The 15,026-nt window shown below is 38.4% G+C and overlaps 2 protein-coding genes across 2 annotated transcripts; one reads left to right on the forward strand and one right to left on the reverse strand.

Annotated features, from left to right (window-relative positions):
• Positions 1-44: 44 nt before the first annotated feature.
• LOC147530837 (ubiquitin carboxyl-terminal hydrolase 4-like) lies at positions 45-7,771 on the reverse strand. Its single transcript, XM_086646367.1, has 6 exons — positions 7,053-7,771; positions 5,702-5,818; positions 2,081-2,179; positions 1,425-1,613; positions 1,049-1,230; positions 45-728 (listed from the first exon to the last, which is right to left on the reverse strand). Exons 1-6 carry the CDS (start codon positions 7,167-7,169, stop codon positions 308-310), a joined length of 1,125 nt encoding a protein of 374 aa, XP_086502493.1. The 5' UTR covers positions 7,170-7,771; the 3' UTR covers positions 45-307.
• A 3,574-nt stretch (positions 7,772-11,345) lies between these two features.
• Positions 11,346-13,130, forward strand: LOC147530838 (Ribosomal L29 family protein). Its single transcript, XM_086648104.1, has 2 exons — positions 11,346-11,835; positions 12,788-13,130. The coding sequence occupies exons 1-2, from the start codon at positions 11,491-11,493 to the stop codon at positions 12,968-12,970; spliced, it is 528 nt and encodes a 175-aa protein (XP_086504230.1). The 5' UTR covers positions 11,346-11,490; the 3' UTR covers positions 12,971-13,130.
• The last annotated feature ends 1,896 nt before the right edge of the window (positions 13,131-15,026 follow it).

Consider the following 15,026-nt stretch of genomic DNA (forward strand, 5'->3'; position numbering starts at 1 on the left):
AATATTTGACGTAAATCCACATCTTCTAATCTCAAAAATACGTCTCCCTGTTAATCTACTGCCTTTATTAAAACATCAAAAGAGAAAAAAAACTCTGGCATACAAAAAGCAGTTTCTTTTAGTCTCCTTTATTCTTGGTAATTTTTTTTAGGGTTTTTCCTCCCTAATTTTGTTGCAATGGACTACAATCCACTGTACACATATTAGCAACTGCCTCAACAAAAACACTAGCTTCACAACAAACACCTTTGAACCAAACAAAGGATTAAATTTTGGAACCAGACTCACCACAACCATTTTTTCCCTCTTAAGTCTGGGTGATGGTAGTACCAGTAGTAGTAGCAAGCCTCTCATAGAATAGAATGTACCCATGATCTGTGTTATTTGCATACTCCTGTGTAGACCCAAAGAATGTCTGAACAGCCGACTCGTCGATCATCTCTACATTTTCATCGTCGAAAAACAACCAATGATTATGGCTTTTTACAAGGCTTACATAATGCCCATGGTTGGGTCCACTTCCAACGTGTACGACTACCGCGAAAAGTGAGTATTCGGTATCCGCATCTTCCACTGTGTTGCTTAGCTTAAGCTCCAAAGGATATACAACTCGATAAGATAACTTCTTGTTTCGACCAAGCTGCTCAATGAACTTGAAACGCTTCAGATGGATAACAAGGATTTGAGGCGGCCTCTTTATCTTCATTCTCTTTTGCGCTTCTTGCAAACTTCATTAGACAAAACAAGCAAAATGAGTTACCAATTTAAGACGGGGACTCCTAATTACTTCGTGTTGGATACCTGGTCCTCTTGTATGAACCAGCAATTCATTTCAGAGGGTATAGTATAATATTTTGTTATTTACACTATGTACTTGCAATAACTATGCCAAGTGAATCTTTCTACATATTAAGGCCATATCACCATTCTGGCCTTTTTACTGACGGTATCTGAAACCTTGTACTAGTATCTATGTTAGACAGGAATTACAGATTACGGATGGAAACGAGAAATATATCACGGTGAAGGGATGAGGGAAGTGGTTTACCTTGAGCATTTGTCGCAGAAGAATTTATCCTCAGCATTCAAAGTCTCCGTGGAACTGAAGTTTTTCAGGCAACTGGTGATGGAACTATTCTGTTCTATGTCAAGACTCAAGTCAAAAAATGTTTCATCCCTTGCAGTAACTGTTTCACATCTTAGACACCTCGTCTCATTAGTTAGTATACCCTGCAAATTGATCGAGCATATTACGAAGACAGGAAGCAAAAGCTAAAATATTATGCCTTTTGAATCTTCACTACCTCCACAAACTAGTAAATTCAATTCGAAGGGGAGAAGCACAGCGAACCACATCATATTTAATTCTACAGTTAGAGAAAGATTTCGTCAACTATAAATGTAAACAGACAACCTGACTGTACCTGAAAATTTTTGTGAACCCAAGTAACCAGGGGTTCTTTGTGAACACTATTTATCTGGTAATTTGTGGATCCGTTTGCTGTCTTCTCCTCTGGTAAAGAAGTTTCGGTAGAAGTTTTAGCAGCTCGGGATTCTTTCTCTAATATGTCAACAAGCTCATTCAGCAAGAAGTTCAAGAATTCATGAGCATCCTACACATAAAGCACGATAGGTTTCAATAGCTGATAAAATAAAAAGGCACACATGGTAATATGAACTTATTAGAAATTTAGAATAAACCATGCCCTGTATTTGTAGCATATACTAACATGTCATTATAGTTTTTTCTATCCAAAAGGAAGCATGCAAGACATTTGAGGCCTGTCTCGAACTAGAAACATGCAATGAAATTTCTCCAACTAACTATTCTAAAGTATGGTCTCCTACTTTGTGGATGCTACTAGGTGTAACAAGCTTAACCACTTCGATGAAAATCATGGACTGGTAGTAGTACTCATGGAATTTGAAGAAGAACAGAGAGGTAGTATTATAAGATCACCATATGTGTTACATAAATGTGGTTTGCGAGAACCAATATCTGCTTTTTTATACTAATGCTTCCTACAGGCCAACATTGATATAACACAATCAGCAATATGCAAAAGACATAATTGCTTACCTGGTGCATGTAAGTACGGAAGAGCTCATTTTCCTTCTTTACTCTCTGAACGAAGCGCTTGGGAGCAATAACGCCTGTTTTCTTCTTCTGAGAACTTATCTTAAATAAGACAAAAGTTTGTATTAGCAATTGCACACAGCTTCTAATTTAATGAAGTTAACCTGTTCAGCTTCATAAAACCGCAGAAAGAACATTTGCATGTCTGTTTAGATTATACTTCTTATACTGAAGATGACAATAAACATGGGGCAGAGCAAACAAGTGGCAGAGAGTAATTTACGTGCCAAGTATAGTTACAGCTTCCACTCCCTTTTGTACTTATTGAGTAATTTGCATGCCAAATATAGCTGAAACCTATTCTTTCCATGGTCTGGTAAAGGAAGCCCAAGACACTCTATCATAAGATTCTCCAAATCAATTTTCAGAACTAGACCCTGAGTCCCCTCATTTCTTCTAGAGTCAATGAGCTCATTTGCAATTAAGACTCCACCTAAAATCTACAGACCAATAACAAATGCTCCTTGAAAGGGAGAAATAAGATTATCAAGAACTACCTTTAGTCTGTGTCATCATCTTGGACTCTATCTTGTACGGGCCTCCCACTAGGCTAATAGGACGGAAGTCAGCAAGAGACACTACATTCGATTTTTTAGGGATTAAAATAATGAAAGTTTGGTTCAGTCTCCAATCCATCTGAGTTGTAGAAAAGAAATCCTAAACCATGTTGATGAAGTCTTGTCTAATTATCTCCCAACATGGTTCAAGAATTTTTCTCTACAACTCATATGGATTAGAGACTAACCAAATTTTCATTGTTTTAATTCCTAAAAAAGCGAATGCAGAGACTCTTGCTGACGTTCGTCCTATTAGCTTGGTGGGAAGCCCCTACAAGATAGTGTCCAAGATGTTGATATCTCGACTAAAGGTAGTTTTCGACAACCTTATTTCACCCTTTCAAGGAGCCTTTGTTGTTGGACAGCAAATTTTAGATGGAGTCTTAATTGCAAATTAGCTCATCGATTTTAGAAGAAACGAGGGGACTCAAGGTCTGGTTGTGAAAATTGATTTAGAGAAAGCTTATGATAGAGTGTCTTGAGACTTCCTATACCAGACCATGGAAAGAATGGGTTTCGGCTATATTTGGAAATCTTGGATTTTTGGTTGCATTAGCTCGGCCTCCTTCTCCATATTGATTAATGGTAACCCCACTAAGCCTTTTCAAAGCTACAGAGGAATCAGACAAGGGGCCTCTTTCCCCTCTTCTCTTCTTAATGGTGGCCGATGTGCTAAGTCATTGCATGAGACAGGCTGAAGAGAATAACTGGATCAATGGGTTTCGAGTGAAACAGGAAGGCACTCCAGTGAATCACCTTCAGTTCGCAGACAACACCTTATTCTTCTTGGACGATTCCACCTTTCGGATCAGAAAACTTAAAGACATATTGATTTGGTTTCAGTTGGCTTCGGGCTTGAAGGTAATTAACTACTCTAAATCGACCTTATTCACGACTCTGAAGTCTCAGAGTTGGGAGGCATTACAAAGCTGATAGTTCTATTGAGATGACCTCTTTATGGCACAGCATAATAGCTGAGAAATATGGGGAAAAGCAAGGTAGATGTTGTCTTCAAATCGTAAGATCAGCTTACGGTGGTGGTGTTTGGAAAAGAATATCAATGAAGGCAAAGGATTTCAATCGTATTACTAAATGGCGCCTAAGCAACGGTGAGAGTATAAGCTTCTGGCTTGATGTTTGGTGCCACCCAATTGCACTCAAAGACAGATTTCCAGCCATCTTTCATACCTCCCTTTTCAAAGGAGATGACAGTACACCAAGCCTACAACTGGAATATGCAAGCTTGAGAGGTAACTTTGTGTCGAAACTTCAACGATTGGGAAATCCAAATCTATATCCACTTGCTGGAAATATTAGAGGGTTTCAACCCCCAAGAGGAAGAGGAAGACATTAAAGTTTGGGTTTCAGAGGAAAAAGATCCTTTCTCAGTTCAGCATTGTTATAGGAGGCTGAACAGTCAAGACACTCACCCACCATCTTTTGATTTCAAGTGTATTTGGTCAGCCAAAGTGCCTCCTAGGGTTAGTTTCCTGGTTTGGGCTGTCATCCTGGGGAAATTGCCAACAGTGGATAACCTAAAAAGAAGGGGTATGGTCATTCCTAATAGATGCAACTATGCAAGAAAGCAGAAGGGACTGTGGATCACCTTTTCCTCCATTGTGAGGGTGCAAGCAAGATCTGGAACTTCTTCCTAAATTCTGTTAGTGCGTCATGATGTCAGGCAAGAAATATCTCCCATATCTTCGAGCAGTGGAGCAGATTTACAGAATCAAATCTAGGAAAGAGGTCTGCAATCTTATCCCCTTTGCCATATTATGGACTATTTGGAAAGATAGAAACGAGAAAAGTTTCAAGGGGACCAGTGGATGTAACAGCCTCGAGGTGGAGGATGTTTTAGCTCTTTTGTACCATTGGAGTAGGAATTCTAGTTGGGCAAAAGGGAAGTCATTCTATGACTTACCTCTAAATGGGATGAGTTAATGTTGTAATTTTTCTAGGCTAGTCTGTCCTCTTTCGTTGTACTATAGCACTTTTTTGTTTCAATAATTAATACAAACTTTTCAAAAAAGTCCGTTAAGAGTTTAGGGGAGAGCAAAGCATTGCCAGCCTTATGATGCAACCATTCGATCTACAACATGCCCCCATCCTCAGTTATAAAACTGAACTTCGAAACTTAGGCTAGATGATATGTGAAACAAGGCGTGGATATCGTGAAGAATCCACTATAGCCTCCCTCTTTCTTTGTGTTGCTGTTGTATAGTTCCTCTTTCGTTATATTTAATCAAATTTTCAAAAAAAAAAAAAAGAAATGATATGTGAAACAAAGAGCCAATAAGGGCATCACAGCTAAAGATCATAGGGACCAAATTACTATATCCAACACCTAAGCATTAGTTAAGGACCCACAAAGTGACCAAGAGTACTATTCCAGAACCTCGGCATTTGGATAAGCGATTTGCTAAAGAACTAGAAATGATGATGATTCTTCGATTTTCACACAATCATATGCATCGACAGTGTCAAGTTATTCTTGTTCTTCAATCCATGTAACTTCCAAAAAATTCACCAGGAAAAGCATAAAAAGGTGAACTCCCAAAAATTCTGCCAGAATGATAAAAAAAACATTGTAAAAAATGCGGGCAGGGCCATTGAGATCTGAAAGTAACATAGTATGACTAGAATTTCTGATACTGTCACACAAGGATTAAATTCCGATATGCCACGTTTAAACTAATTGCGCAACATGATGCCATCTAAGTATATAATTGTATAACATCAGTGATTTAAACTAACTTTATGTTGGACTGCTAAAGCTCTCGGAGAAAGGGCAGAACTGACCAGGTAGATATGGAAGAAAGTTCAAACAAGAAAATGTGGCTAAAGATATATCTAACATAAACAATGCACAATTCAACGTACAAAAATATACTGAAAAATATGACATCAAAACAAAAGTAAAATAAACACGAACCAGAATTATCTATAATTGGCTTTCTTATACAGAGTTCAGTCTTGAATACTTTGAAAGTTTTCAATGTCGTATTACCTGAGTAAATAAGTCCGCCAAGCATGTCAAAAGATTCTCTTCTGCATCTCCAGGACCCTTGTTGTTTGCATAGTATTCAAGTAACTGCTCACGGAAGGGAATACAAAAATATAGAGCCTGCAAAGAAGATAAGTGATGCAATCCTAGGGTTTAGAAATGTAAAGATAATAACGTGACTAAACCAGAACTTCAACAACCAGCAAAACTATACTAATCCCAACGTAAATAAACAAACAAAAGTAGTAATCAAGTTAGGTTCAGGTAACAATTAATAAGTCTTAGCACTCCCAACCTCATTACCGAACAACGACCCCGAAACGCAACCAACTTAGGACAAGCACTAGACAACAATACTTGGGTAAACAGCAAGTACTAACATATGGAATCAGCAAGGGAGAAGGGTATGAAATTCGGAGAACAGAAAAGAGAAATTGAGAGAAAAGGAAGGTACTTAGAGAGAAAGTAGAGAGAAGAAGAGAATAGAATTAGAGGAGAGAAAGAAATCAAATGTGATAGAGAGAGAGAAAGAGAAAATTAGAAAGGGAGAGGAACGAACCTGGGAAGAAGAAGATGAAGGAGAGGAGGAAGAAGACTTGAGAAGAAAGATTTAGAGGCAACTATAGCTGAATATTCTTCGTTGTGATCTCCCCTTTTGTGAAGATTGTGGTGGTATTTATAGAGTAGGAAGCTTGTTGCCCGAGTCTCTAAAAAGAGGCAGTTTGTTGCCAAGTCTTTAAGCTTCTTCCTTGCTGTCCAAGTTCTAGAGATTTCTAGCTGTTGTCCCAAGTTAGACAAAAATAATTCCTAACCATTCTAAATACTACATAAGTGCCACAACTAACATAACTAACTGTTGAACACACACACACACACACTACACACTCATACCACATGACTGTATGAGTTACAACAATAACATCATGAAGCACTTAATTGTCTTGATTCGTGTTTTCGATGATTATGATCAACTATACAGCGAATCCCGTAGGATTTCTGTCCAGAGTCTGTCTAGTTTTTCTTGTTCTCTATCATTACTCCATAAACTGTATTAAATTCAGACATGAAACCGTCTTTAGAGCTTTTCAGCTAGGTCAAAATTCTTATCATAGAATCACATTTAGTCCTAATTCAATGGTACTTCATAAATCAAACTATTATCAGTCCATCATCAGTTTTCCAATCAAATTGAGACCTAAAACAAATGGACTGTTTGAACCCAAAACCAACAAAACCCCCATCAATCAAAAGGAGAGGGAAACAAGAACAAGTAAATGGAAAAAATCTACCCAATTCAGAAATAAACACTTAAGTCTAGAGATATTGATGAATTGATTAAAATAATGAGATGAACCTGTAAAACGCTGTTACAGTAGCAAGTATTTCCGAAATTCTCGAACCCAAAGTATCTCTCTCCTTCAGGAAATTGATCACCTAGAGCTTTCTCAAGCTTAGAACCAGCTGCACCCATGATCACTACCACCGCCTAATTTCCTAAACCAAAACCAGAAAGTCTTCCCTTCTTTCTCTCTCTCTCTCTTTATCTAGGTGTTTCAATTTAGGGTTTCGTTGATAAGAAATTAAGATAGTGGGTACCAAAGAAACAGATCAGATAAAATGGATAATCAAATTGAGGATTCGATTTTTGAGTTTTTGTAAGAAATGAAAGTATGAATTCTCTTCAACGCATTGGAGATGATCGTCTTCTTCTCTCCTCTTTCTCTCTCTAGCCACGTGAGACACTAAACGCAGTTCGGTTGAACATGTCCTCGAAAACAAACGTGCCTGGCTCCGTTCTGTGGTCGGTCCCAAGTTCTAAACTCAGTTGGGTGCCTTCTGTTGGAGTCAGTGACTCTAGTCAGTTCATTTTGACCGAGCACTCTGTAAGCGCCTTTCCATCAGACTGTCTAGTCTCATAGGCAAAAATATCTTCCCGGATTGGTTTCAGTTTGATGATCTCCGTAAGCGCCTTCATGAAAACCGACTTTGTATTTTCGAGTTATTGTTCCTCCGCACCACAAGTGAGGAGATGGAGGGGTACTTACAAAGGCATTTCAACGCTCAAGTCAGTTTAAGGTTGAAGAGTAAAAATTAACATATATTGAAGAGAAAAGATCGTAACATGTGTCGTTTGCACACGCTTACATGGCGGTAGTGAATAATCGTCTTAAAGGAGGTCACGTGGCAAGGTCGTTAATAAAATCTTTCTGATCATAGTAGCTATATATATATAATATATATATATATATATATATGATTGTATTTTCAGGATTTGGTAAGCGAATATTCAACGCTATCTGACCCTCCGCGTAACCGACATTTCAGTCCGGCAGATAGAGATTAAGCATTAGAGCATACTTCTGTAAATCTCTTGTTTCAGGGCTCAAGTTGCAGATCTGACTCAAATCCACCATTTTGTTAGCCTTTAAGTCACGATAGAGTTCAAGGTGTCAAAGAAGCACGTGCCGACCTCTCATGTCAAGGCAGGTGGCAGAGCTCTTTCGAGATCCACTTATTTGTTAGTTTCGTCAAGATACCGCCCTTGTGCAGTTAAGGATCAAGCACATGTTGCCCAAGTCAATTAGTTGACTTTTTGACTAGTCGAGGCTGACCAATATTTAACTCAACACGAGTTCCCCCACTCTACAGTAGGATGCATATATGGTAAAGAGGAAAATAACTTTATATTTAGTTCACCTGTCATGGTTAGTGATAGGCAAAATTCATTTTCTTAATCATTTTAACTTTTTGCAGTAAGTCATACCTTAGGCAAAGTAGGATGCCTTTTTCTGCGTATTGATCTTCGATTCTTCTTCGGACACAACATCCAGGTTCCCCATTGGGGCACAACATTTGTTTGTCAGTTCCCCAAACCTTCAAGTGAAGTTTCTTTCGACGTCACTGTGGTTCTATTGCTTTTAAGATTAGTGTTAAGAGACTCGAATGTCTTTCGCTCGCTCGAAGCACTCCTCTTTGTCGAACAAAGATCTCCATCTTTTTTCTCTTCAATGGACACTTAAAGCTAAATTCGAATTACAATACAAAAGATATAAGGCACTCATTCGTGCTCAAAACCAGTCTATGGCCATATTAGTTTCACATTCACACGCATCCACACATAAGCACATCATATGACATTAATAAAATTAAAGTGCGCATACAACTTTAGCTCCATCTCTAAGACCTAAAATCGTGGTTCGCTATATTCCCCGAATTTGTGGACCCGTAGCTTCTTGGGAAATACTTTTGACATCTCAATGCCTAATGGACCTGAAGTCCATTTATGAAAAATTTGAACAAAAAGAACTTTAAAAATTTCTATGGTTTGATTTCGAAAATCAATTATTGAAAAATTCTGATTTGGGCCTTGAATCAGCTCAGGTCAAGATTCGGGAAAAGATACACGTGAAATAGAAGAACATAAGAGAAAAAAAACTCCTGCTCGGGCCAAGACATGTCTCGGGTCATCCGAGAGAGTGTCAGGTCGTACGAGTGAGTCTCAGATCTAAGTTGTGACAAGACTCGGTTATTGGCTCAAGGTGGGCGAGACCCTCTCAGTTGAAGTTTGAGAGGTCTCCAACTCCAGTCTAAGACTCTCTTCGAAATACCCGAGACATGTCTTGGCCCAAGGTGACTGAGACCCTGTCAGTTGAAGTCCAAGAGGTCTCCGGCTCTTACTCTGAGCTACTCTCGAACTGGGTGAGAGTAATCTCGATTGTAGTCCGAGACTCTCTTGGTTGGAGTCCAATATGTCTTGGACTCCCATTCTGAGAGGATGTCTCGGACTCCCACTCTGAGAGGATGTCTCGGACTAGATCCAAGACATGGTCTCCTTAAAAACAATTCCTTTTCAATTATAAATTTTGAAAAACCCTTTTCCAAATTTATTTGAAAAACTAATTTTACCTTCGAAACCCTTTCTAAATAAAATCATTTTCAAAATCAACTTCTTTTGAAACACTTTTCAACTTAAATTTTGAAATCAATTTAAAAAATCTATGAAGTTCATCTGAAACTCTTTTCAGATGTATCTAAGAAAAATCTAAATTTGTCGTGGTTTTGTCCAAAACTGTCCAAGATTAGCTCGCGCAAGAGGCTCTGACGGCACTCTAGGATTATGGTATTACCTAGTGGTATAATCCAAATCTCAGATATCATATATGTAATACTAGGCTACTAGGATCACATACAAGAACTAATAATAAACTAACAAAGTTAGAATTACCTTAATTCACTTTTCCCTCGTACTAATTTGGCTGCCCTGTCCCGAAGATATCTAAATCCAATTTGCATGCAACTCCTTTACTTGAGATACTCAAGCAGTCCGCTCTTTAGGTTAGCTAGTACTGAATTGAAACTCCTCTTGATCCTTCTTTAGAGGTGAAGATTTAGAAATCTTTTTAGTTTGACTAGAGAGCCTGTTGGGAATTTATTCTTTTGTCTATCTTCTGCCAGTGAAACTAGAGAGATAGAAAGTATGAGACTCAATACATAAATCTGAACTAATCAAGTCCTTTTATAGAGACTTCTGAAGTCAAAATCCCAATCGAAAATAGGATTCCAAAAAGAACCACAATTAGAATTTATCTACGAATTAGATTATAATTATCCAGAAACTCTTTTTTAAATGGAATTCCAACTAAGGAATTAATTCTTATCTGGATCTCCTTAATGTGGCTGACCAGGGGATCCCAATCTTTGGTACTTTTATCTGGTCGACCCTATAATTGGCCAGGGCCATGCGGTCGATCAATCCTCTGGACCAAGCAACCGACTCGGCCAATAGCCATCTTGGGCTTGGCTTCCAGCCGACCAATTGGACATCCCTTAGTCATATTTAATCTGCGCCTAATCCCTCATTCTTTTTAGTCATATCTTCTTCGCGACAATGGCAGTCCGTCGACGATTCTTACTATAATGAAGATAATTAGTGGCGGTAGGGAGTTTGGGGGAAACAAAAGAGAACAAAATAATTCTGTCAAAAAATTCGTACCCCGAATAATCTTTTTGTTTCCCTAAAATGATGCCCTATTTAAAGTGTAACAGTGAAAAAAGTGTAAGCTTGTCTGGACACTTCGGAAAATGACTCTTAGAGGTGGATTTTGGTTTCACTTTGAGTTTATTTCATTTGACCTGCACTTTGTCTTGAAAGCTGGATTTGACGGTGTCACTCCCCATCTTCTATTTCACTTCTTTCTCTTTCATACTCTCTATAACTTTGTTCAGGAAATCAACAACAACCAATTCAATCAAGCAATCCTTCCTTCGACTTCAATTATCTAGGTCGTAGGATTTTTGCTTTTAGTGAGAGAATTTGTTGAGAGAGAAAGAAAGAGAAAAAACGGGCAATTAGCGAAATAACTTAGGGGTTAGGAGCGAAGCTAGGGGCCACCTAGGTATTTTTGATAATTAGGGGCTCAGCGGGAAGTTGATCATTGAACTTGGGTTATTAAAGGTATAAATAATTTGATAAGTCTATCGGGCTTTAGGCCTCTTTCATTAATAATTTGATAAGTCTATTGTGCTTATCATATCTTCACTATGTATTGATGTCTTGCAATTACGTAGATCCTCGTCGATTTTTCAAAGCAAACAAAAAGAAAGATAAGAACTTTAATGAAGACCGGACCCAACCCAGGCTTCTGCTGGGCCTAGCCCGTTAAGCACCACTACACTATTTACAGGAAAAACCAGAGTGCTTCGTGGAAGACAATAATAAAAAGACCGAAAGGTTATCCACTGAGCATCTTTAGAGAGAGAAATAAGAGATAGTGAGAGAGAGAGAGGTAAAGATGTTGGGTCTGTCATTTGCTTCACCTTCAAACACTATCTTCACTTCTTCAAAAACCCTAATTTCTTCAAATAAATCTTCCTTCCATGGTACCCGAATCCACCATGTCTCCACACCTCGAATGCCGTCATTTTCATCTACCCGTAGTTCTTCATCATCATCATCATCATCTTCGGTGGTAATGATGGCGAAGAGAGAAGAAGAATTGAAAGAAATTAGAGCTAAAACCACTGAAGAAATTAACGAAGAAATTGTTGACCTTAAAGGTGAACTTCTTATGCTTCGATTACAAAAATCAGCTCGTGAGGAATTCAAAAACAGCGAGTTTGGTCGAATGCGCAAAAGGGTAAAGATTTCTTAACTGTTTTTGAATCTCTTTTTATCTTGTTTCTTTCATTTATGATGAATGTTGTTTGGATGAGTAAAAAATTATCCAACTTTTGGGGTTAAATTGCTCTATGTTTGATGACAACAGACCTTCTTTAATCTAGATTAGGTTTCATTTATCTCTATTTGAATGTATTAGAACACTAGAATTTCAGTTCTGAAAAAAGGGTTTTAGGTGAAGTGGTTCAATAACATAAGAAGTAGAGAGGCATTAAGATTCTGTAGGTGGTTTCAGGATTTATTTTGTACTTTAGTAACTCAGACTAAAGCCATGTTTAATGAGTTCGAGTTAAAACGAGTTTAATGAGCTCAAACTCAACTAATTGAATGCGCTCTCTAGCTCAAATATAGGTTGAACTGAGTTAGTCTATCATAGATTTTCACAGGATAAGGTACAATTCTTCGACGACCAATGCGTGAAAATCTACTACTAATATCCCAAAAGAATTAGCTCTAGCGCTCCGGCAAGTGCATTTTGAACAGCGTTGACGTGTATTCGAACCCTAATAGGAGAACATAGTAACAAAAATAATAAAGTAAACGGATTGATATGCTTAAAATGGTCAGTCATATAAAGTCAGGTTCCTATCTTCGGAAAAACTTAGGTTCCTTGGGGAGGTAATGAGTGAATTGTACAGATGAATCTAATGTTCAAATTTGAGAAGGCGAACAGCACAAGGAGTATAACAGTACTTGAGTGGGGAGTTCAGTTCCTGAGCTGAAAGTGATGAAGGCCAGTATCTTTTTGTATAAGCTTGCTTTTGAGTTTCTCCATATTGACTACACAACTTAAAGATTCAAGAGTGGTTCTGGAAGTTTTACTATCTTTTTATAAAGAGAATTTATGGTTTTAGTCATTTTTGATTACTCATTATGTTGTTCTTATTTGCGTGGATTTGGACTCGAAATAGGTAGCTCGAATGCTGACAGTAAGAAGGGAAAGAGAGCTGGAAGAGGGAATTAACAAGAGGTTGTCGAGGAAGCTTGATCGGCAATGGAAGAAGAGCATTGTCGTCAGGCCGCCCCCATCTCTGAGAAAGATGCAAGAAGAGGAGAAAGCTACAGAAGCAGCTGAGAAGGAGAAGGCGGCATGAGCTTAGACAACGAAGGAGTACGACGTTTTTTTAACTTCCTGTATTTGTACAAGGCTTTTCATGTTTTAGCTGTCTTTCTTGTTATTAGATATCCATTTCATGTGGGGGTTTAACCAAAAGACTACTAAGCTTTCAGGAGTTTAAAGATTTTTTCTTTCCACAAGGTGTTCATCTAATTTCATGGATTTTATTTTTTAGGTTCTAATTTTTCATCTTCACACTTCGGACCACCATCACCACCGCCACTTTTAATTATTTTGTTATTATTCATCTCCGTTATTTGTTTTTCATAATTTGTTATTTTATTCATCACAAAATCAATTTCGAAGAAAAACCGTGTTAGATCTAAGTTTTAGAATAGGTTTCACTTAGTGTCTGAGAATCGCCTTCGGTCTTACCGGATTTTACTACTTGACGCTCGTACACTTGCGGGTGAGGAAGACCTTGTAAGTGTACCATTTTAGGCCCATTCAACTATTTTGTATTCGTCAAGGCGACCCGCTTTCCCCCTTCCTGTTGGCCATTGCCATGGAAGGTCTTAGCCGTCTTCTTGAGAAGAGAAACAACCAACAGTCGTTTATTGGCTTTCCCATTCCCAATTCTGACATCGTCATCAATCATCTCCTGTTTGCTGACGACTGCATCATCTTCGGTCAGAACTCACTGGAGAACATTCATCAACTGAAACTTATCCTGAAGGAGTTCGGAGCCGCATCCGGGCAGATGATTAATTACTCCAAATCTACTATTTTCTTCTCTAAGAACTCCCACCCTAAATTCAAACGTATGATCATTCGGGACCTCAAAGTTCACCAATCTTCGACGGGTGATACATATCTTGGCACAAATCTGTTTATAACCAAGAATAAGAAGCAGGCTTACCAACCTATTCTATCCCAGATTAAAATTGCCAAATGGCAAACCAATCTTCTCTCCCAAGCTGGTCGTTCGATAGTTTTATCGACTATTGCTGCGGCGGTTCCCCGATACCAAATGCAGTGCTTTGCTATTCCTAAAGGCATATGTACTAGCATTGAGTCCCTCCAAAGGACTTTCTGGTGGGGAAAATCCAAAACCTTCATACGATTAACTGGCCCGCCATTTGCAAGCCTCGCAAACTTGGTAGACTAGGGTTTCGTCTCCCCCTTCTGGATAATCAAGCCTTCCTTAACAAGATCAACTGGCGTCTGCTCAATAACCCTCAGGCCATATGGGCTCAAATTCTTAAAGGGAAGTACATCCCTAAATCTCTTAAGCCTTCCACCGCCAAATCTAATCACTCCTGGTCTTGGAAATCTATCAGCAAACACTACAATCAGGTCGCGGGCCTTGTCTTCTGGGACATTAACAAAGGTAGTCATGTCAACATCTGGCAGGATTACTGGATCCCAAATCATCCTCCCCCTCTCAATAACCCGTATAATTCTAACCTTAAATGGGTGGCTCAACTTATCACGAATAATACCTGGAATATGAATATTATTAATAATTGTTTTGATAGTGATATTTGCAGCGCAATCATTAGCATCAACTTACAGGCCGACCAAGATGACATACCGAGATGGTCTCTTACCAAATCAGGAAATTTCTCTATAAAATCTATGTATAATTTTCTCAGAACAGGTAATGTGGAACCAATAAACGCGCAGAACGACTGGTACTTTATTTGGAATATGAATACCATTCCTCGGATAAAATTATTCCTTTGGAAATGCAAAACTAATAGTCTACCAGTGAAGGACAAAATCGGGCAATTTATAGGTAATTCCTATGAATGTATTAATTGCAATGAATACGAAACCTTGGACCATGTAATGTTACATTGCCCTTTTGCTAGGGCAATTTGGTTTCATTTTCAGGTACGAACGGAAACTATTACCTCTGTTTATGATTGGATCAATACATGGAAACCATTAGATGATGACATTATCAATCTTTATGCGAAAATATTATGGTTTATTTGGAAAGCCAGATGTGAGAACTGTTTCTCGACAAAAAAACAAACACCACTACAAATGATCGAAAGGATTAACAACTCCTCTACTACTCCACTCAA

This window comes from Eschscholzia californica, unplaced genomic scaffold (genome assembly GCF_041429995.1).
Source record: "Eschscholzia californica isolate CP2 unplaced genomic scaffold, dmEscCali1.0.p SCAF_6, whole genome shotgun sequence".
Classification (NCBI taxonomy): domain Eukaryota; kingdom Viridiplantae; phylum Streptophyta; class Magnoliopsida; order Ranunculales; family Papaveraceae; genus Eschscholzia; species Eschscholzia californica.